Raw genomic sequence first — 25261 nt, 5'->3', positions numbered from 1 at the left:
TGATAATAGTTGCCCAGACTCTGTATGTGATTATCTGTCATCTTCTGCTCCCTTTTCATGTGGTGTCCCACAGGGCTCAGTTCTTGGGCCAATCTTGTTCATTATTTATATGCTTCTACTTGTTCAGATTATTAAATAATTATTATTACATATGTCTCTTACCATTGTTACACAGATGATACTTAACTGCACCTCTTTTAAATCTAATCAGCTAGACAGCTTAGCTGCCATTAAGGATTGGATGGCTAACAATTTCCTCCAGCTACTGTAAACCATGATAAAACTAAACTTATTGTCAGCCCCGATAGCATGAGATCCTAAGAACATTTCAGCCTAAGCTCACTAGCTTATGCATTATCTTTTTCAATTAATTTTGGGATCATGTTTGACCAGTGCATGAGACTTGACGCTGAGAACGAACATTACTCCAATCTAAGTAAAGCTGTACCTGTTATAGCATAGCATTGCAGACTGTATAACAAACAAAAGGGCTGTCTTTCATTTACATAAAATACGGCTTAGTTACACTGTGAATAAGCTGAACAACCTCGCCAGAGTCCATGTTAAAAACAGTAAATAGAGGCAAGAGTGAATAACTGTATGACTGACAATTACTTCATAATTGAGTATACCCTTTGCTGTTTTGTTTGACACTGTAAAAAAAAAAAACAGCATTCATTTTAATGGGTCAAAATCACTAACCCATAGCACATAAAAGAAAGCCGGGTGTCACTATTAGGTTATATTTTACTTTACTCAAGTCACTTGCAAGAACTGTATTTTTGGCTTTTACAAAATTTAGTGCTTGCAGAAAATATAGATCTGAACTCCTTACTTTCAGTCATAAAGTGAGTATTAAAGATTTGGAGACCCAGTCTGTGTCATAGGCCTACTCCTGTAAGCTGTAATTGGAGAATGCATGAAGTCACATGCAGTTTGTATTATTTTTTTATTTTTATTTTATCTCTTTCAATTCCAGCAAAACACAGCTTTCTTTACTGAAGGCTTGACTTGGTGTATCCCGGAACTGCAACTGGAGTTTACTCTTTACAGTCAGATCAACAACAACGCATGTTCTACAGCTTTGAAACTGAACTGTGATTGGTGTGAGATTTTGACTCGGTTTTGTACTGAAAATATAAACTAACATATTTCCTGACTTGAGGGTGAACCAGAGAAGCAACATCTTGCTCATTCAACTTAAACTATCATAAAAACTTTAAATCATTCACACAATATATAGATATCGATTCAGTAATAATTAATCATTTTGATGCTAGTTTTCATTTACCACCTCCTTTCTTTCAATTGCAGTGCTTTCAATGGGACAACATCTAACCATTCTCACCGCTCAATAAAATGCTTAGAGCTCAACTGCTATTCACAAGTTTTACAGTCAACAGTGTATGACCATTGTTACTGCAAAATAACCGTGGACAAGTGTAGGGTAAATGAAGTTCCCCTCCCTTTAGAATGTTACTCAGTGGCTTGATTACCTGCCGACAAAACACTGTTTTGTTTTCAGGAATTCAATTCAGGCATTGACCAAATAAATTGAGAAAAACTCTGGGCACAGTTTAGGTCTCCACTTGCTCTTCAAGTGCATCTATTATGGTATGCTATCCAGCTATTAGTGATTTAAAGATTTATACCTTTTATTTGAAGCATGGTTACAGAGTACAGTCTTCAGACCTCTGGATACAGGGTCTCTGCATTTACATGCCAGATCTGCACCTAATTGCCTAATTAAATTCATTATTTCCTCTTAATTGAGCCCATTTATCACTCAGCCCTAGTCTTCAGCTGTTAATGATTTAAACACATCTATAAAACAGTCGTTGAGGACAAGAGTGGCCTACCCTTCCTGTAGTTTATGACACAGTAAATTGTTTTATATGGATACTTATAAAGATTAGATCAATTATTCATACACCATTAATAAGACTTTAAATTAAAATGTTAGTAAGGGTTGGTTATGTAAGCAATGCAGAGCTTGAACTAGTTTACTAGTTTAATATTCTGCATATAACCTGGACATGAGTATCAATAGCTTTTACAAATTGAGACATTGTAGGGCTGTATGTGTGGAACTAAAACTAAATCAATAAATCCAATGTGAAAATGCATAACTTCATCAAAATGACTAATATCACAGCCATTTGTTTTACAAATTGTGAAATTATTTAAGTTGGATAATGTTTCTGAGAGTACCCAGTTGGTTCATAAACATGATACTTCTAATGTGTTTTTCTTTATTAACGTCAAGTGCTCTATAATTTTCTTTCTCCTTGTTGTATTGGCTATAATAAAATCAGTAAAGCTATATACCAGCCATTGCATAATGTTCACAATAAACAATTCTAGTACACCTTCAATGATTATTGATGCTTCAGTAATGCAAATTATTAACATGAATTACAGCTCTTTATACTTCAGGCAAGAATTTTTTTTATGTATGCATATTTTATGTTCTATTGCGCATCCTGTCATTTTAATACAAACTGGCTCTGATGTAAATTCAGTCTTAGTCAAAATGCTTTGTAGTTGCTTAGATATTCAAATCATGCACTTTTTTTTTACAAAGTGAAGAAACACAAGGCCAAAGGAAAAACGGGGCACATCCGCTTTGGAATAGTATATACTGTACGTGCTTTCTCTGAGATACAGGCAATTGTGATATTACATTTGTAGAAACATCCTTTCTATATCAACCATTTGCTTTTTATGAGTGAAATATAAAAAAGTTTATTATTATTGTTATTATTAATTATTATTATTATTATTTTAACACTTATTTTTTAATGTAGCCTACATTAAGAGTAAGACCAGGGCTGCCCAACACTATTCCTGGAGATCCTGTAGGCTTTTATTGCAACTCAAATATGACACACCTGCTTCTACTACAGTAATTAGCAGCTCAACAAGATTTCTACCTTTTGTACGACAAACTGTACACTTTGTTAGGGTTGGACAGAAAAACTACATGGCAGTAGATCTCCAGGAAAAGGGCTGGGCAACCCTGGGTAGGACTATTAATGATCTATGCCGGTGCTGCCCAACCCTGTTCCTGGAGATCTAACATCCTGTAGGTTTTCACTCTAAACCTAACAAAGCACAACTCAGCTTGATATCTCAATGAGCTGCTACTTAGTAGAAACAGTTGTCCCAAATGAAATGAAAACCAATAGGGTGGTAGATCTCCTGCAACAGGGTTAGGCAACCCTGCTATATGCCCCTAAATCCCAAAAGTGTAAACAAAAGTTATAATATAACTTGTAGTCATTTTGGCTGTTTAATGATCAGAAGTTTTTGTTCATTACTGCAATCTTTTTTTTTTCATAGAAAGCAAATCATCGTAATATACATGTGTAATATACATAATATATGCATAATGCTGTATGAAATAAGATGCTCAAATAGATTTACTGTCCACTCAATGATGTTTCATGTGTTGGGCATCAGGCATACTGTAGTAATAACAGCATTGTTGTGATCAGCGCTGTTGTGTAATGAAAACTTAGGTATCAGTGGTATCAGTGTTTTATAAAATCATTGGTACCCTGAGCAATTGTTGCAGAGCAAGATGAAACAGATTCTGTCAATACAACACTATGAATTCATTCTTCTGCCATTTGAATTCAGCAGTGTTAGGGATGATTCAAATGATAAGTATCCTGGAGAGTTGCATGCTTTTTAACAGCTTCCCCAATTCAGTTTTCAAAATTAATTAATTCATCGATTATTTGACATGGAGTGGCAGCAACACACATGGAAGACTGACATACAGACAGAAAGACATTCATATAACACAGACATGACTGTAGTGTTCTAAAGTGCAGGTGGCTCAAAGCTCTGACTTAATTTTGTATATAGGGCAGCATCCATTTATATCTGTGAAAAGTCTAAAATGTACTGCACTGTCTGCAAAAGTCACAACGTGTCATTCCTCCAATAAACAGAATGAATACTGTGCCCAATGTGTTGCCGACCTTTACTTCACCCTGAGACTTCCAAACTTTGTCATCTTTCAGCTTCTCATATCTGCTATCCTATTCTTGGCAGAATATCACATGCATTTTAAAAGAAGACATAATCCTTTTTTTCCCATGCAGACAGCGGAGAGGTCTTGAAGTGAAGTAAGTTTTTTTTGTCTGTCATGAATACCACTGGAGGTGCTATTTACTCATACTGTACTGTCCTACTTAAATCGGCTATTTAAGCATAAGCAACTTTAAACATTCCTTTTGTTTCCTGCTGTTTTTGTGGCAGTTCTATTATGCGCTTATATTGTAATTATATTTTAGGCTGTGCATTTCCTAAAGGCATGGTGTCTGCAAGTAATAAAGGTTTTTTTTTATTTCTAATTTGAATTTTTTTTTTTTTTAAGTGAAACAGTATCTTTATATCAAAATATTACCTTGAATTGCCACCATCTCTGCAAAGTGCAGTAGCGTAGTAAACAAGTGATTTTAAGTACTTTATTATAATAATCATTAACAATATAAAATGTAATTCTATGTTTCCTAGACTGTAGAACTGTTTTTGCTCTCAAATACAGTAATATTGACCTATCCTTTGGGAAAACTGTCCCTGTTCTTATAGCTTCAGATCTGATGATTTAATGAAGTAATGATCTGAAGTGTGCAGAATACCCAAATGCTACTTTTAAACTTCTTCCATTTCTACATTCTTTATTGTCATCTGGCATTAAGTTTTATTTTAAAAACGATTGTAGTATAAAGATTAAACAGACCAAAACAGATGATAGCAGCTTGACTCAAAATTTTATACCCTGACATAAATATAAAGGTCTTCACAAATATACATTTTATGTGACTTCACAAAAATACATAAATAAAAATAAATTTAAAATAAAATGGCAGCACCTGAGATATGCTACTTTTTTCTCTCTTTTTTTTGCTTATTCTAGCTGATTTCTCTTCTGCCATATCAAGACTCTTCTGTAAAAGGAGTATGGATAGGTACTACACAATGACAGATACTCATGAATTTGATTGAGTTAACTTAAGCAGGTACTTAAAATGCCATTGCTAAAGAACAAGAATTAGAACCGAATGAAGAAAATGCTATAGCTGATTATTAATCACTATGACCTGCTGCTATTACAATTATTGCCCGATCTACCACTGCAAGAACTATGACTATGACATATTACGATCTTTAAGGCTAACTGACATTTTAATTATGACCATTATCAAAAAGATTTATGGGGTTAACTGTGGCCATGCGTGTGTACGTGTTTGTGTGTGTGTGTGCATGTGTATGTGTGAGCGGGAGTGTGTGTGTGTGCATGCATGTGCTCATGTATGAAAGGGCAAGAAAGAGACACAGAGAGGAGTGAGCCTCACCCAGGGGAGACATCTCTGGAACCCCGGCAGTGTAGGGGCCATCCAGGAACTTGGGTTCATTGTCGTTGATGTCCTGGATCTTGACGATGAACTCTGACTCTGGCTCCACGGGGCGGTTGGTGGCTCGATCCACGGCCTGGGCCCGCAGCGTGTAGTAGGCCTGCTCCTCTCTGTCCAGCCGTTTGGTGGCATGGATATCTCCTGTGTTCTCATCGATGGTGAAGATGGAAGTGGCGCCCTCTCCAGACAGCACGTACTTAATGTTTCCTTCCCCCTGGTCCACATCTGAATGAAGCTACAAGGAAGGGACAGGTCCATAAATGAGCAACAAAATGTAGACAGGAAGGAAAAAACTAATAATTTTTGGATTTCAAATCTGTGATTCAACATAAAAAGTAGGACTTTAACTGCAGCTCAAGGGCAGAATACAGTTAATACATTAATATTAGAAAGGCTAGAAATAAGAAATTTCACATTTTGGGAAAACTGGAGAAAGAGATCATAAGCAGTATTTATTCATAATTTTTGGGGTTATTTTGTTTATCGCAAAATGAAGGAAACATGAGTTTTGCAAGGATTTGGATCTATGAATATACATGTGAACCAAGTTTACAAATGTTTCTTGTAAAACACAATCAATATTGAATGAGCCCAACATCTGAGGAGAGCCACGAGCGCCTATTGCCTAAGTACAAATTGAAGAGCTTTCGCAAGAACAAACAACAAAATGCTTCTCATTGGAATAAATATTTTATGCATTGTTTAATAAAAATGGCTCTTTGATGCAGCCTGCTGCACGGTGTCTCCAATTTCCAGTTGCGTTATGCTGAATTATCATCAACTGCCACACTTGCTTCCCTTGCAAAACATAAATAGCGGGGCACGACTCTTCCTCTGGATTCCCCGGAGATCCGCCGAGCACAGCTATTTAGGGACACATCGCTGAAAGCACCACTGGGGTGTGAGAAGGTGAATGGAATAAAATCCGTCTGAATCGATGCTGACACTGATTCACTGCTTTGTGTATAAACAGATCTTTATGGGAGACGGCAGCGTGCACTTGCGTTCGTTCGTTTGCTCTTGCGCTTCAGACACGGGGCGAAACTCAGAGACTAAGCAGGGTTGCTAATCCCCACCTTGCGATTCATTCGTTGTGACATGTGGCATATTCAAATTATCTTAGCACAGAAGGCAATTACGATGCGCTATCATCCTTTTACTTTTTGGTTCCAATTTTCAGCGTTCATGATTCAGATTGTAATTTCTGCTTTCACTTTGTCGACCGAGGCATTGTTCTTTATCAAATCTCCTCTCTGGTTTGCAAGCTTTGTTTAACAGTGGTCTCGAGAGGTTTCTTAGCTGCAAAGAAGGCCCCAGGCTTAAAAAAAAATGTCTGATAAAAGTCTTAAGTCTTACATTTTCTATTCTCGGGAGAGGAGGTTTTCTTCTATTCAGCGAACTGTGTACACAGTGTTGAGCAAAGTGAAAATACAGAGTCCATACCCACCAGCATCCTATAAGCATGCCTGGCAACACTACAGCAAACCGGTCTCCACAGAACTGCTCAATGCCCTTAATGAACAGATGCCTGCCAGAAGTTTCTACATGGCTACAGACTATGTACACTGCCCAGTGGTCTTTCCACAAGTATTGGTAAAAGCAGGACCACAACATACCTCAAATGCCTAAGTAAAAAAAAAAATTAATATAATGCATGGTAAAGAAGAGGAAGACGCAGTAGACAGACCACTTTGCTGAGCCTGTGGTAATCTGGTGTTTTGATCTTATCAAGAGACAGCAGATCTCTATGTTGATCCGGTTTTATAGAAATAATTATTTGCTTTGAGGAGTTTGGTTGGCATTAGTCCAACTCATGAAATGCTAAACAAACTCAGATATGCTTTTCCTCATAATAATTCAGTAGAAAATCGATGAAATTTAGCATTGAGCAAAACAGGACAATCACTGGGTGCTTATATATCAAAAAGGCATTTTCAAACTCCAGAAGAAAAGGGCACATATTTGAAGACAAGCAAGAATGGTGCCACAGTGCAATGGATCTAAAATTGGGCTTACTTGAATTAAGTTCATGCCACTCTTTTTATTGCTGTTGTCATTGTGCCCAGCTATTGTTATTCTTGTTTAGTTTAAATTCATTAGATCAATAAAGCCAGATTTCTTGAGACCAAACCCAGCAAGCAAACGCCTCCTGGATCACCATCGGTGTTGTTCTGCCAGCATTTCACAAATTAAGATTACTGCACCTGAGTAGATGCAGGACCATATACTATCTATTTTGTTTCTCTTCGTAGCTAATCCTCATCTCAACTGTGTCGCCTCTACTGACCATGAGTAAACCACTGTAGTGTCAATTTGCTAAATGCTGGTGCCAACAGCAGGTCTACTGGGCTAGTGTATGCCTCCTAGCATGGAATATGCCTGCTTTGTCCTACATAATAAATAAACAATAGTTAATTTCATTTATATAGCACTTGTCTTGCACTAAAAGCACTTTACAGTCATGAGGGCGAAACTCGCCTGGGCGATGATTAGGGCAGGTTGAGAGAGCCAAGTTGTAAAGGACCCAGACTCAAGAAATAATTAGATTGATTTACTAAATAAATAGGAAAATGTGCTTAATAAAATTATAGACATGTTGCACGCAATTAAGTATATGTGATGTCTTAAACTTAATTAGTTTGTCCTTAATAACATTGCATGCAGCCACTGTCCAACAATTTTTTTATTTATTTATTTATTTTTTGCTTAAACTACCACGCCACATGTTCTGAACAGGGCGGGACTTCTGTCCTTTCTAGAGTAGTCACCTAGTGACAACTGGTTATGACTGGCCACAGACGTAGACTCTTCCAATCAGAGTAGCCTAAGGAATACAAGAATTTGTGAGAGTTGAAGTCTCAAATTCTGAAGCTATGCTTGTGATTGCCATAAGCGTGGACTTCCATGTATGTTTCAGGGAATTTCTTTCTGCACTTTGATTCCTACACAACAGTGCATCGGGAAAATCGATACCGCATTTGGTGGGTGGTTGGGTGCTTATTTCAGATCCTGTATTCTTCATGGCCACAAATTAATCAAAGTGCACAAGCACAGTTTCCCCCAGCCTGGGAATGATCCTTTACTTAGCCACTGGTTGCCAGTCTCCACCATAGACAAAACACTTTCATAGTCAAAACAAAATGAAAGAGTTACAGAGGAGAAATAGGAAAGAGAATGAGATGCAACTGCGAGGCAGGGCAATGGTGCAGTCGTCTTGCTGCGCTTGGCTTTTTTATATTCATTTATACCTTTCCCTGTGGGCCTCAACAGAGCCCTACACTCGGGACTAGCTCTCTGGCACAGCATGGCCACTTTCTCGGCTCCCTCGTTTTTCTTTTACGACTGACGGTGCTTGCAGTGCATTGCAGAGAGGGTCTGGATGAATGGTACTGGTTTGCCTCTGCTCTCTTTCTCTCTCCCCCTCTTGCTCTCTCTTTTTCAATGGTGCTGGTGCCCAGCACGGCACCCGAAACTAGTTTTTCCTCTTCGGTAACCATGCCTCAATTACTCTGCCCCCAGGGGTCCAGATGGGAGCCCGGCTTGGGTCTTCCCCGTCCATCAATCTGTGTCCTCCCTATAGTAAATAGTTGTCTGGCTATACCATCTTTTTGAGCTGCCTTGTACAGTCCAGGAATGTGCGTCAGTGGGTGGTCAGAGAATGAGTTTCTTAATCCGTGAAGCGCCAAGTCCATATCCATGCATTGACACAGAGCAGTAAATAGCAGGACATGAATGATAGTAGAGCAAATGCAGATTGAGTAGAATATCCTATACTGCTGTATAATTCATTTACTATCATTTACTTGAGTTAACTATCACAGTTATTCATACCTTAGCTATCATACTTTGTATTAAATGAGTGTTCCTCTGAAAAGAACAGCATAATGTTATGGGCACAGTTTACATTTGTCTTTAATGCTTCAGTTTTGCGTAAGTCTTCTCGCTCTTGCCATTTTGTTCAGTAAGCCAAAATTAACATGCAGCCAAATGTCTTTTGTTACTATAACTATATTTCACAAATAGAACAGAACATGGATATCCATCAATGAGAGAAGCTGAAAATGTAATTATATTCAGCACTGTCTCGTATCTTCACTGCCTTCAATAGATCAATAGGTTTAATAGATCCCCAAAATGAATATCATAATATTGTAGATTACTTGGTATTCACCAACTGACTTAGGGCAAAGCAGGCCTTACTTTAGAGGGAAAGCCCATGTGCTCAAATCCCCATTACTGGAAAAGCATACAGGCTATCAAGGAAATGTATTGTGCTATGATAAATAAAACAAATTAAGAATGTCATTACAACCCTGTTGCAGGATTATGTCGTTTTTCTTTGGCAGGCCGAGAGACTATTATGCCACCAATGGTAAATACAGTACCGCTGGTTTTATATTCGCATAATTTAGCATTCATCTATCTGGCTCCCATCACACAGTGGAGAGCGCTTAATGCCGCTGTCCCCTCTGAAAACTGCCGCACATTATGAATTCTAAGCTGTCTGACATGCCAGAAAGCATCGCTTACTTATGCACAGGGATCCTCACCCAGGGCATTGTTTCTCATATTAAGATATTTTATATTAAGCAAGGAAGAAAAATCACAATGGTGGAGCATTTGCATATTTAAAAAAGTGTGGCTCAGCATTACGAGGGTAAGGAATCATTAGAGACTAGGTCATTTGTGCCACTGCTCATTTTCTGTAATTACCAGTAAGCTTAAATCCTAGTCCTGTGTAGAGGACTCCCATATCAATTGGATATGCAGACATATTTAATGATTTCCTGCCCTTTTTCTTCTAATCTGCAATTCCTAATCATATTAGCCAGCATTCACCAGAGAGTGCAGATGTACGGCATGTGCTGTTTTCTGAAACGTCATTGGAGCCAACGCTTCCGTCCACACCGCAGTCCTCAAGTTGAACGTGCACAGACAAGACATGGAGGAAGACACTCCATGCACAGCTTTAGCATACATACTGAGAGTCTGATTGACAAGTTCTCTTTGACTGGGTCACTAGTGGATCCTCCCTCCCCAGGCAATGCTACATCCAATTATGTAACCCCCTGCTGGGCCGCTAGACTGACACAATCTAGATTCAATGAAACTGGATCTTTTACACTGGAACAGTACAGTGAGAAGATGAGCTACCCAGCAGCCTCTATGCGTTCATGGCAAAATGTTAAGGTGCATTAGAAAATCACATCACATAGCCTATGGCATAATACACTCCTGTAGCAGATACCTTTTGACCCAATTTAAACTGTACAAAATGTAAGCTATAGGCTAAGTGGTTATACAACACTACTCACGGAACTGAAAAATATCAGTAACCATTTTCTATCCTCTGTAGCACTATAAACTGGCATATTGTTCTGTTCATATATTGGGAATACACTGGATTTTCCACATAATCCTGTATTCACCAAAAGCAAAATGAGGGCTCTGAGTATTTTCTATACCATTGGCATTACATTACAGTCACACAGCAAACACTCATACCCATAAGTGACTTACGGAAGTTGAGAACTTCAGTGACCACATAGCCACGTTTCAATTTCTAATTGTGATATGTGCAGTCCGGATGATATCCTTCCTACCTTCATACATGTAGCCAAAGTTACATTTCACCAAACTGGAAATGTTTAATTCTCTGGGCAGTATTGTGCTGAAAAGCTCACATGGTAGATCTATTTCAATCAGGGTTTAAAAACTGAATAAGGGGCATTGACTCTGAAAATTTGAAAAGTGCTCTCATACCTAACACTTCAGACTGGATTACCATAATAACCATAAAACAATGGGAAAGGTAATAGAGTAATATGCTGAGACTATCAAATACAGAACATTGAGTCCGTTTAAATAATTCCATTTACTGTCTAGACTATAGACCTTAACCAGATTTCACCAGTTTCAATAAACTGTTCTGTTTGACAATTCAATAAGATACATTGATACCTTGTTACAGTAAACCTTAAAATGCTGTGATGCACACATCTTACAACTTTACTTTTATATTTATGATATTATGAGTGTACCTTCAGAATATTATCATCAGCAAGTTAAACTATGGTCTGATTGATTTACCAATCATAAATAGATGAAAAATAACACTTAATGAAATGAGTGTCCTAAAGTAGACGCCACTTCACCTACTGAATATGACTTCAGCTTGAGCACTGAAAAATATAAATAAATAAAGTATGGTTTTATAGCTTTAATTGATATTTGATGAGCATTCATAAGTCATTCATAAGCGGATGCAATGTCTACTGTTGAACATGCACTGCGAAGCAAATAAATAATGTTAACACCATAATATATGCTAATAAAATTTTATCACTGTTTAATTAACGGACCCTTCATACAAAGTGTCATGCAGCTAGTCAAATCATGCATTATATCATGATTGCTCTGATACAAAGGCAATCTGATTGCATACCAAATTAAGAAGCTAGGGATCTGATGGATGCTGCAAGGATAAGGGAAAGGGCCAGAAAGTCAATGCATAACCCTACTCATCTAAACATGCAGGTAATGTACAGAGATATTATGGGATGTCTCTTGGCCAAGAAGAGGTGCATGTCTGTGACAGATCCAACAACGCCACATCTATATCCGCTAGTGTGCCACAAAAAAAGGCACACACCTACATGTTTCATCACATAGCCTATCAATAAACTTGTCTACTCTTTAGCATAATAATACTGCACCCCTTGATTTCTCAGTATACAGCCCTTGTTCAGACTCCATTCTGGTTTTATCCTAAATTCATTTTCCCCATGCACCTTTTAGGCAATAGATTGTCGACCTGTCCAGGGTGTATTCCTGCCTCTCGCACAATGAACACTGACCAAGACAAGTGGGTATAGATAATGGATGGATGGTTCCAAATATACGTGCTTGTGTTTCCAAAAGTGCAGGTGTTCCCCATAAAAATTCAGCCCTGTGTATGATTCCGTCCAGAATACTGTTATATCATGCCTCCGTAATAACCCGTATCAATGTGCTTAAAAATACACAACTCCTCAATCCCAGTCTTTCCCAAAAATAATTAGACGCATGTTCTTAATCCCACACAAACTGAAGCTCAATGTTTTGCTTAAACAGACTGAGCTTGCTTAAAGGGATAATAGGTAATATTACAGAAAATGATGTTACCAACATCTCTGCATTAATTAGGATGCCATTGCATTTGCATGTCTCCATACCGAGCCATGGCAAAGCCAACAACTTCTAGTCACATCACGCAGTTACAAATTGCCATTCACTTTGTCATGCCTGTAGTTTCAGTTCATCATATCAGTAAATCATGCAGCAGTGAGGGCATTTTGTAATTATGTATGGCAAAAAACACTCGCAAATTACACGAAAGTGCATATACACTAAGAATGTTAAGGAACGTAATTACAGTTGAAGGAAAATAGATCTTTTATAGTTTCATTTTTTCCTTTCTAATGTCACACTAACCATTTTAAGCCTGTGTCAAGCTTCATAATTTGTGAATTCTCATTTTTCACTGCTTGAGTATTACAGAGACAATGAGAAAGACCTTGCTTTTGCCTCCGGGTAGGGGGATAACTTTTTATTTTAAATAGGTCATGAATAAAAAAGCAGAACTGACTTAGCAGAATTAATTACTTCACTACTGAATACTGGCTGATTAATATTTCATGGATGTTAGTCACCTGAATAGTCACAGTTTCAATATTAGTGATGTTTTGTATCATCCAACTAAAATAACATTTGAACAGAAAGAGAGGACAGACGATATCTACCACTTATCCTATTGCAGTAAGGTTGGTTCCATTGAAACCGCAGAGTGCTAGCTGCCTCACCACCCTGTATCATTCTATCACCAGATGGCTGAAGTCAAGAAAGTCGGGGTTTGTTCGACATCCCAAGAAAACCAAGCTGCCTTTGAAAGTATAATTGAGGCACTGTTGGTGGGCTGGTAGAGGCCAGCTTTCCTTGTAACGCAAGATGATAAGCCAGTGCCCCAGTACAATGATAGCAACACCATGATTGACCTCTCAATCTGGAAGCCTAACCGTCACACTTACAGATGATTAACTACACAATCCCTTGCACTGCCTCTGTCTACTTTGATTTTCAAGGTTTCTTATGTGAGTGAGCATGAAATCCCACTTGAACTTCCTGGTAAATTCAAATGCAACTGAGCAAAGTATGGCTCCAATACATGTACTCTATAACTAGCATAGTAGACAGTAGTGTGATTACAGCTTTTCACCTCCAAATAAGCTTTTCCTTATTGCTGCGTGAGAAAGTATTCAGCAATGCAGAACTATGTAAATGACTTAGTTAACAATGTGACAAAGTACATAAGACATCATTGCGTAACAAAACATGTCACTGCATCCTTGCCTGTCCCTTAATATCATCATTTAGGCTACCCAGGACAGAATTCACAGTCTCTACATTATGCTTTAGTGCAGCGATGCGTACCACGGTCCAGAATCAGAACCCAGTGCCGGTGCAGAGTCGTGTGTGGTGATGCATTGGCTACAGCATTACATGGGTGGAAGGGTGTCAGTTGGCTGGGTTTCACCCACCTCACTGTGCAAGAGTAACTCCTTTGTTCAATCAGACACCGGAAGTCTACCTGCACCAGGTATATGCAAAGTGCAGTGCTCCAAGATGATGACGGCGGAAAGGAGTTGGCACACGGCTGAGTGAGAAGTCGCAGTTTCTCAGAGCCTGGGTTTTCAACCGGGGGTAGCCTACTGTAGGAGGTCCATGATCACACTCCCAACAATCCACCCCCGAGTGCACTATCGCAACCCCCAACCCCCCAACCCGGGGCCTATGATCACAACCATCCCCCCATTCACTTATGATAGGGACCCCCTGGATTCCTTGCTTCTTAACTGACACAGGCTACTGGAGGATGGACCCACAGAGACTGGATGTTCTAAATTGTTTGGAAAATTTTAAATAAGGGTGAAATTGGTTTTAAAAAAGGCTTACATAGGCTGCACTCAATTCTCAAAAATTGAAGACAGGAGAACTTTTTAAGCATGTGCAAAATGTACTGCACAGGAGAAGCTAACGGGCCGATGGCTCAGCAAGCTCTGCATGCGGTGGATGTAATAGCTTGATACAGTAGAAGCGACAGTGAGTCAGAGGGTAATCCTTCTCCTGGATGAATGGTAGAAGATATGCAGGCAGCCGGCGAGAGAATAAAGCAGGCTTCGCTGCTCCCCTGCTCTCACATCACTGAATCAGCTTTCCATCAAAGTCAGGATTGATTTTCAAAATTCTGATTACTATTTATGCGCTCTTTCACAGCTCCGGGAGTTTGTATCTGGCACCCACTACCAGGGCCACCCTGCTTCCAGAATACGCATCCATTGCTGAATGTACTGATCTGAGAGAAACAGAGGGGACCTGAGTCAGCTGTGCTGGACCATTATATAGATGTACACAGTTGATTGGTATGATCCTTGCATTGCATACAGCCTGCAGTTCCTTTGGAGAAAAGGCCTATATTTTATTTTACAGGTATATATTAAAAGAATACCCCTGATAGTGAGGAAATGTGTCCAACACTAGGGTCATCACTCTGCTATCCAGCATTCTACTTTCCGGAATGTTCTACGTCCTTAAATTTGGGCAGACGGTTTTCCCATCTTTTTTCCCCTAATCAAACTGACCTATGAAATCAGCCTGCTGCAACCCTCTCCCACAGACTCACAGTTAGAGGTGATTAATAATAATGAATAATATGTAATTGTAAAAATAATAATTAAACAAAAAATAATAATCTAAAATATGCCTTGGCACACAAGTTAAAACATCCAGTGCTGATCAGGAGCTTAGAAACAAATATGCCACTAGCCCAATACCAAATATACATGCCATGTCTTTATTTTGTTTTAGAGGCGTGAAAAGTTCACTCAATGTCAATTTTTCTTTGAAAACAGCAGGTGCTGTAAAGTCATTCAACCAGCAGGTGAGGGCCCTAGAGCAATAAAAGAACTTTAAACAATAAAAATGCTGTATGAATATGACTCCTATGTTATCTTTGGGGTGCAGTCTACTAATGTACTATTTTCCGGCACCACTGACTCCCCAAGTGGCCTGGATAGTACAGGTGCTAGTGTAGTAAGCCTATGTGATAATAATAGTCATTAAAAATGACCCGGGCCTTTAACAAAATGTGTATCTCCACAGTGAAAGCATGACTTAATAGAATATTGCTTCTCACTCGAATAAAAACATTTACTCACAGTACCAAAGAAACTGGAGGTGAACAGAAATCCGCGATCGTTGTTAAATCTGTAATCCAATAACCACATTTTCTATGTCACCATGCAGGCACCTTGAATCCAATGCATTGCAATGAGAAGACAGTCCACTGAGAAATCCTCTGTACATGCACAGGCAATTTTCAACCATTGTCCACAAGGAAACAGCTAGCTAACCAGCAGGCTAACTTACACTTTCACTCTTTTGCAGAAAAAAACACATGCACTTGCAGAAAAACAGGGTTCTAACACTGATATGTTCAACAAGTACATATGGTTGTGATGTTCAGGTGGCCACATACTTTTAGAAATATTAGTGTGTATCCCCACAGACAGCACAAGTTATTGTTTGCAAGTTGGCGACTGCTTTTAAACAAACAATCCAACTTTAGCAACTTGGCCGCCTTCTCTGCTGGTCCGTGTTCTCTTTTCCCATCTGAGATCCACTTTTGTGTTCATAAGCATTTTGATGTGCTTTTTGTAGCTCGGACTGCTCTCTGCTATGTTCCTCAGCAGCTAACTAGCTGACATTCAAATCTCACCACCAAAACTAGCTAACACTAGTTAAATTTCTGCATCATGACATGTTAGAAAAAATGGAAACATTACATTGGACAACATATGCAGGCATATTTTCCAGCAATATTTACATATCAGAAAATAAGACAATACTACAGACAGAGAGAGTACAACAAATAATTTAATTAAGATTATTTGTAATAAATTCTCAGAGGCTATTAGCAATTTAAAAATTAAGTAACCATGAAGTTATGTTTGTTTAACTACGGGTATATAATAAGCCAGTAACTGCTTAGATATTAAGTACTTAGCATTGCTTAGCATGTTGCATTTGGCTGTGAAAGTCAAAAAGCAACTGCAGTTTGCTTTTAATATGATTGTATTTTTGGGGAGAAGGAGCAGGGATCTGGGGGAGAGGCATCTGCCTCCCATGCCCCTGCTTACATCTGGCCCAGCTTGCAGCTAAATTGGACAGTCTGTGTTTTGGGGAAAAATGTGGCGCTTGCATTGGAGACATCCCATATCAGAGATCAGAGAAATGGCGCGAAAAGTAATTATGATTGATGAGAGATTAGGCAATATTACACACCAGGATTCAGCTGTGGTTGTAAAAATGAGCATAAACGCAGTATAGCCCATATTCTGATTTTCTGGGAGGGAGGGGATTTTTTCCCATTTCAGATTTTTTGCCTTCCCCTAACCTCTTAATAGCAGTGCCTATGGATGAGTCCCACTTTGAAATAGACCCTGACAAATAATTAAATATTTCAAACAACTTGTAATCATAGACAGGAAAATAGCCTATGAAATAAAGATAATTGTATTGCCTCTGATAGGCAAATATATATATATCTACTGCTCAAAGATAATATAATGGATAATATACATGCACTGTGTAATCAGGTGATAGAAAAATTATGAATATAAAGAATATAAATTTTTAACAGTTTTTTTTTTACTGTTTCAGGCTGAAATATAACCATGGGGTGTCATTAAACAGAAATTTAAAGCGTAAGTATTTCTTACACCCCAGTTGTAAGTTTGTTTACATTTGCGTGCGTGTTACGTCTTTCCGATTGGTCATCCGTTGTTTATCATTCATTCGGTCACGGTCTGAACCTATACCAGGTCGTAACCGAGTCATTTCACTGCAAACGCAGGCTGAAGTTATTTTAAGGCCCAATCAGAACCATATGATATGTACTGGGTAGAAAAGAATAACCGACACAACTTTATTAAGATGTGAACTGTATTACATACATAAAGAGCTCTAAAAACATGCTTCTGTAAAAACATGGTTTGGCTTTCAGAACAACAACAAATATGCTGCTTCCATATCTATTTTGACTGCTCATTTAAACATGCTATACAATGTATGGCTAACTATATGCATAGCGGGCAATTGTATACGTATTTGCGCTGCATATGTATTTGTATTTTATATAAAAGGCACTCCATTGCAATAAATGTTTGTGTTAATGATCTATTGTGATGAAGTGACTATTTCCCGTTCATTCACACTCATTCGTCTCACATTGAACCTTGCTTTTATTGTAACCCAAGGTCCGTGAACTGCACCATGTAAATGCTAATGGTATTGGATCGCATTGTGTTACACTGCCATTCTTAGCCATGCATGTCCTGTTGCCCAGAGAGGTCTTTCTCCCCTCCGTCAATGGAATTTGAGTCGTCTGCTCTTGGCTGTATCGTTGTCGGAGCGGGAGAAGGGGCTGGGCAGATTGTATTGTTGGATCCCGTTAGCAGTAAAACCTTGATTTGCCTTCCATAACTCTTTGAAAGGGAGCCTATTCATGTTCTCCATTTCTCTGTGCTTCCTGAGATGGTTGTGAAAGCAGCAGGCAAGCCTGGAGAAAAGCATCCTGATTGCCAGAGCAGCGACTTTCATCTGCATCAGTGACAAATTGCCACAGCAGCGCAAAACCGAAGAAGCGGATTAAAAGGTAAAGCAAGGCCCTCCTGCATACTTTCAATTAAAAAAAACCTGTCATGAGTATCCCCGCAGGGGGACTCAAGGGCCATCTTTGCCAACATTAAATCCTCTCTTCCCCACCATTCGATTGACTCAATGCCATTTTTATACTGGATGGAGAGGGTTATTAAAAAGAGAGTCAAAGCCATATTTTTCAACAGGTTTGTGTCTTCTCTCTAGCACAGAGAAAACCAGTTTTGGCAGCCATGGCAAGATCATGTCAATGGATCCCAGCAGCGGGAATGCATGCAGTGATGGTTCAGCAAAGGTTCATCAAAGGATCCACACCAATTAGAATGGGGTTCAGAGAATATGCTCCAGGGGGGCCAGGAGAGGAGAGGTGAAAATATGGCCGAACAGTTTATTTGGAATGCGCAGATCAAAGGTGAACTCTGAGAAGAGAGAAAGGTCTGAAAAAGACCAGGCCGTGCAGGCCTTTGCTCCTGCACTTCCTTGGCAAGGCGGTGTTTTGATTATTACAGAGAATTATCTCCCAGGCAAGATAAACAATACATTAATAAAGCACTTAAAATACTTGGCATCACATCACAGAATATCAGCATAATCCACCATGTATACATATATCCTTAAATTTACGAGCCAAATGCTCAACTCAAAAAGCGGAAGTACTAAAGCAATTAGCTGAGGGACACCAGTCCCTGTGCACCCATCATAGGAGCTCCAACACTTGTTAGCATTCTAATAAAGACGTGGCAGCCGAGGCGACACAGTGGTCATCCATAATAATTGTTGACATAACTAAATTAACCCTGGAGACATGAAACTGCATGCATAATTCATCTCAGCATGAGTTCCTCAGACAGACTGCATCGGGCTCTTTCCTGCAAGACCTATCTATGGGAGATGGATTCAAATACATATTTATCTGCATTTTAAAGATGCTGTTACAGCTGCTTGCAATAACAGATTCAGTTGATGGCGGTGTAATTTGTGCACGGAGCAATGCATGATTTATCATTGCAGAGCAAGAGACATTTCCTATCTCCCAACCGGAGCCTGCTGTCTCTGTCGTACATGCATCTGTAATCCTACGGAAGTCTCTGTAAATCAAAGTGCACTGTCATATTGTACAACAGTGATATGTATGGTTGAAAGTGAGAATAAAGTACATGGAAAAGTGGCACATTTATGGGGAAACATTTACGGTGAATCAAGGATTACTGTGTCTAATATTGAAAGGCACAAGGCATGACACAGAATGTACAAGTAGTGCTGAAAGCAAACAGACAGTGAAAAGGCAGTAAGGATGACAAAATGGATCTTTCAAACGTAGACAGCCTTGTGTGCATGTAAACTAGATGCATAGTTTGACAAGACAGTATATAGTGAAGAAACCTACTGCATCAAATGTTCTAACTGAAACCATTTTCTTATTACTAGCAGAACAGAAAATTGACTAAAGTCCCAGGATAGAATGATTTTTGAATGATTGTATGTTTTTTTGAATCAAGGCTAATGCTGTTTTCCTGCTGTCTGTTATTCAAAGCGATAATAGTTCAGGACTTTTATGTGATAAGGTTGAATTTGTCAAGTAACCCCAGTGGAAATATTGCCTGTCAAGTCAAAACTTCAGACTGTTCAAATGCAAGACAGATCACACTTAAGACTGTTCAGACTCAAAACAAATTTAACTGACAAATGACCACCAGAGCAGACATTAATTTTGACAAGAGTATACATTAGGTTGCATGAGGCCCTCAGTTGCAGAAACTGCAAAGTGCATATAATGCAATGTTTGGTCATGTTTATCTGTGTTCGGTGCCATTGGGGTTTGATGGAATAATGAAAATTGTTTTAGTTTATGTCAGAAATAGTCAAATAGAAAACATTGGCCCATTGGCTGCAGTGCAAACAGCAAATGGCTACGCTACATACTGTACAGTCAGCATAGTACAAAACAAGACAATACAACCAGTCTTATTTATTACTGAATGCTATGCCTTGTGCTGTTTAATAACAAACTGACAGTACTCCTTGATTAACCATAAAAAGGCATTTCACCTCCATTTATGTATGTTTTATTTATTTATTTCAATTTGGAATGCATCTCCAAAGTTTTTAAAACTGAAGTAAGAATATTTGTTGTATGGGAGTTAAATAGTTACATTATGTGACATGTTAATTTATTGCTAATACTACCTGGCAGTGACAGAAGATCCCACACCTCCCATGTGGCCTGATTTCAATGCTATTCTTGGTCTGAGCCACAATCTGTAATTCACATCCAGAAAAAGTTCTCTTCTCAGTGAAAGATGGAGAGAGAAATACATTCCCTCGACTAAATAGCGTGCCAACAACATAGGACACGGAAAACAGAATTACAGGATAGCGGAAACACATCTGGTATACGCTTGCACCCCTGATTCCTCCAGTACTGATGGTTCAAAGCAATAAATTTGACCTGAACACACTGACCTGAATTCAATCAACACTTTCTCCGGATTTAAATATAAATGCAATTGATGTCTTTTTTTCTTCAAAACTACAGTTTGACAAGTTCAGTGATCATTAAAAGTTGCCAAATTGTCTTTGTGAAGAAAAAGACCACTTTACATTTATTGAAAGTCAAAGTTAAGGGACACGTATTGATTGAATCCAGGCCATTGAATAGATGTTTCTCTGTGCTTCAACAGCTTGTTCACATCACTAGGGAGTTTTCTCCAGCATATAAACAGCTTGACAATGGTGATTGCAGTCTTTTCTCCTCAGTCTGCCTTCGCACAATAAATGACGGTGTAATTCCTCAATGAGCCATGGTAGACGAGGTCAGTGCTGCATGATAATGAGTACAAAAAGGGAGCACTTAACAAGAACGACCAGCAGCTTTCAATTGTGTCAGGCTTTAGCTCATATAAGTACAGTTGCTTCAAACCTCAGCCAATATTCATTTGATATTCATTCATATGAACCTCATAATGTTAAGGAAATGGTGATATAAGCAGAGAAGTGTTCATTGGCCACTGAACAAATACATAAGCAAGAGACAATAAAAAGTATATGAGCATGCATGCACACAAGTACACTCAGACACAGGCCTGGTCAAAGGAAAAGCAGAAAAATGCAAACCCATTTGACAGCAGAGCTGACACTGTGCTGAGAGCTGACTCTCTTTCTGGAATGTGACATCTTCAGAAAGTCTCGCAGAAGAGTCTCGTTCCCCTTGTCTGCAGCTATTTCTGAACATGCTCTGCCAAACTAGACCCTCTGTCTCTTCTTTGCTGTCCGTGAAATACAAGACATGCATATACAGTATCGTAACAGGAATTTGGCTACTTGCAGCAAGACATCACAGAGCTGTAAGGGGAGATAAAATCAGAAGCAGGCACATTAGATACCAACTGTCAACTGTCGCCTATTTAATGAAATCCCTCTAGTAAAGCCAAATCTACTTGATATTAATCAAAATGCATGCAGCAGTAACCGTTTTGATTGTACTTCATTTGACTAATTATAATCGAGATGAAGCACATTATTCTTACAATACTACTTGAACCTGTTCATTGAAATATCAACTGTGTAACTTTGTTGGAACCATTGAATTTAAATGTTGCACATGAATATAATTCAAGAAAACTAAATTGGATACACCTATTACATTTGTTCAACATCTCAGGATTTCAGTTTAAAATAAGTTGAAATTGTAAGCCGCCCACATGTTATTTGGAAAGTTTCCTTTAAATACACGAAAGAAAATTTGAAATGTAATGAATGAGAAATCTGAATCCACCCACAACTGAGCTGGCAATCAGGAGTGGAAATTCCTGATTTCCACCAAAAATATATAAAGCTAAATGCGTACACAAAGCGTGAAATTCCGTTGCACTTATATATAATATAATGACATGTACTGTTGAATGCTGGAGTGTGTCCATGTTTTCATATTATTCTTTTCTTCCTTAACTTAAATTCTATCACTGACAAATCGAGTTAGCAAACTGAAGTCTGTGAAAATCATCCACAGCTTAAAATTCTCCAAAGAACTATCGTTCTTTTTGTATGGATGGAACATAAGTGTGACCACTGGCCTTTCAGTGTAAGCTGCTATTTTCCAGACAAAGTAAACAGATTACAAAGCTGAGAACCATACCCAAGCTTCAAATGGTGCCAAAGACTTGTCTACCTTTCCTAATGAGCATGGCCTAATAGAGATTGTATTCATATTGAAGAAGTGGTTTGATAATTAGGGTGCAGCATTCTCAGAGCCAGCTCATTAAGAGTTATTTTCTTTTTTATTTGAAAACCAATTCCCATTCAAAGCAGCTTTAAATAAACAGGCTGCAATAAAATGGCTCGAAAGCAGGCGCATCACATTCAAAAGTGCGATGTTGATTCTCCACAGAAAATCAATTAGCATGCTTTCACACTGGTAATGTTGACAGGGGAATATGTTTCAGAATTAAAAAATTAAAGAGGAATGTTATATTATTGGTAACGATAAGGGCTGCTTTCTAATTCGCATTTGGGATATTTATTGGCATATTTGTGGCAAGCCTTGTTTAATTTCACAGCTAAACCCCTATAAAAATGTGTTCGACTTAAGGAATATTGTCATGAAATATTCCACCGAACAATAAACACACCCATTCCACTAATTTGGGGCCTTGCATTAAATTACAGATATTTCACTTCTAGTTAACACTGTGAGGGAAAGGACAGGGACTGAGAATAGCCTGCCATAAACCACAGACATCAGGAAAATTAATTTCCCTTCACATCCTTGGAAACCCACTCTTTCACCAAGACAGCTATCTTGTGGATCTATGGCATGGACTTCTTTTCTTTTCTTTTTTTCCCCGTTCAGTCTATGATTCACTGATGCAGCTGAGGAAACTCAAAAAAAGGTGTGAGTGTGAAAATGTTACAAATTGGCAGATGTATGGAACTGAGCAATATGAAATGCCCTCAAAGCCAAGAGTGATTCGGTGAAGTGTTAGAAGAGGACTGGTTGAGCTCGAACATTTCTTGTTTTCTTTTTTCCCCCTCTTTGCTGACAGTCTAGGCAGAATGAATCAATCCGACCCATTTTTAGCCACCAATTTGCCACTCTCCTAAGTCATTGTGTGGCTGACTGTTGAAATATTCATATCATTATGTATAATTGCTCAGAAAGAAAAAATATATATCTATGTATGTGCCTGTGTGTATTATTAACTTCTACATTACTGTTGCACACGGTAGCAACCTGATGATAAATTGAGTAGATCAATGAATGATCATTGCATTATTTATTTGCCAATATTTCATTACATGTATCCATTTTATGAATACATATTAATAGAACAATAATAGAATGTATTCACAACAGGTTTGACATTCCTAGTTTTAGGCTTTATGTTTCCTCGAACAAATTGCCCAATGTTTTGTTCGAGGAAACAGTTGCTAAAAAGTCTCCCTCTGGTCATGTGCAAACTACCTAATGTGTTTTCTCTGTCCTCTTTTCTGTCATCCCAGCCCTACCTGTCAGTGCCTGCAGCATCATTCTAACCTTACTTACTCCTTTCAAACTGTGCCTGCAATCTCTCACTCGAGAGGAGTTAGGGCTGTCAATCAACATTCAACAAGACAAAATTCTCGCTTCTGGTGAGATTGATGCAGATGGATTCAAAGGCACTGGCTCTTGGCTAGTTTTTGGTATGAGGTGATTATAAGGTGCGTGTGTCGTTCCTGGATTAATTGAGGGCAGGAAGGAGTACAAGCCCCTTAATGGCCATGCTCTCACTGAGATGTGGACAAGGCCCTTTCCTGAAAACCTCTTTCCAGGGGAGAGTCTAGCTGCTCACCCCTCTGTCACGTGTCACCAGCTCACACAGCTGTGCTCCTCTCTCCTGGCTGTCTTATTCCTTTCCTCACAATCTTCCTTGGCTGCATCCTCACGTGATTCATATGCTCCTTATATCACCAAACCAGTAAAAATATCTATTGGTATATAATGTGATGAGCTTTATGCCTTTCACTCTGTTCTTCTGGATGATGACGCACCAGTAATCCTACACAGAAACCCCGGTCATGTGCAGCGATCCTGAGCTGTGACTTCCTGTGACATTTTGCACACTGACAGCCTCAGCCACACTGTCAATCTCCTTCCTTTCATCCATGACCGCCACTTCTCACCACCTGACCGTCTCTTACATTCTGCTGTTCTCCTAAATTCTCTTGTGAGCCAAGACTGTAGTCTGAATTTCAGCTGCTGCTTTCTGGCCTACTGCTAAAATGCTGCTAACCCCAGAAGATCTTTAGTTAGACTTTTTCATACTGTCCATAGTCCATGTTAAAAAAGTGATGATTACTGTATAGACTGATACTGATATGTCCTCTCACCCCTTTTCTTTTTCTCGGTCATCTTTGACATGCAATATCTCACTTAGTTTCTGCCTACCAGCTAGCAATTTATTTTTCGCTGTCTTCCTCCCAATCACGTTCTCACTGCAGACAATTTTGCCTTTTTCCCCTCACAAAGTGTTGTTGTCCACATTTTCTTTACAACCAGGTGTCCTCTCATCAGAATTGCTCTCCCCACGAATGAACTCACCAATAAATAAAAAAAACCTCAGTTAGTTAGTCTCCTTTCATGGGCAACCTTCTCTAAAATTCTAACATATGCATTGTTATCCAATCATGTACACCCACCAACATGTCAAGATCTTATTCTGTATAGAATTATCCAAGCTTTTACTGCTACCCCCTCATATTCTTGTTCCTTCACTATTCACATACTAGCTCAAGCTCGAGTCATTCTTAAAAAAAATAATAAAAACTTCCCAGTGACTTTCTACCCTTCCTCTACAAAATGATCAAAGGGGCTTTTAGCAAGTATTCATTTCCTCACCTGCAGTGGAATAGCTAACAAGTTCCCAAATGTGTGAAAAGGTATTCACCGGTTCTGTGATCATTATCAGGGATATGCACATATCTGTGTGTTTACCAAAACATTTCTTGGCACATTTTTTTATTGTACTCCAATAAGATCACACACTTAATAGTCAACATAAACATGTTTATCTCTCTCATCTTGATAGGCAAGTGTCATCACA

At 38.8% G+C, this 25261-nt stretch overlaps 1 protein-coding gene across 1 annotated transcript in view; it reads right to left on the bottom strand.

Moving 5' to 3' along the window:
- LOC118224656 (cadherin-7-like) overlaps window positions 1–25261 on the bottom strand; it is a 92187-nt gene that overhangs the window by 40709 nt on the left and 26217 nt on the right. The window contains exon 4 of the mRNA XM_035412261.1: window positions 5370–5664. Within this exon, the coding sequence (XP_035268152.1) occupies window positions 5370–5664 (295 nt within the window). The remainder of the gene's footprint in view (window positions 1–5369; window positions 5665–25261) is intronic.

The sequence above is a fragment of the Anguilla anguilla genome, chromosome 4, assembly GCF_013347855.1.
Source record: "Anguilla anguilla isolate fAngAng1 chromosome 4, fAngAng1.pri, whole genome shotgun sequence".
Classification (NCBI taxonomy): domain Eukaryota; kingdom Metazoa; phylum Chordata; class Actinopteri; order Anguilliformes; family Anguillidae; genus Anguilla; species Anguilla anguilla.
This window is presented reverse-complemented; position numbering and strand designations above follow the sequence as displayed.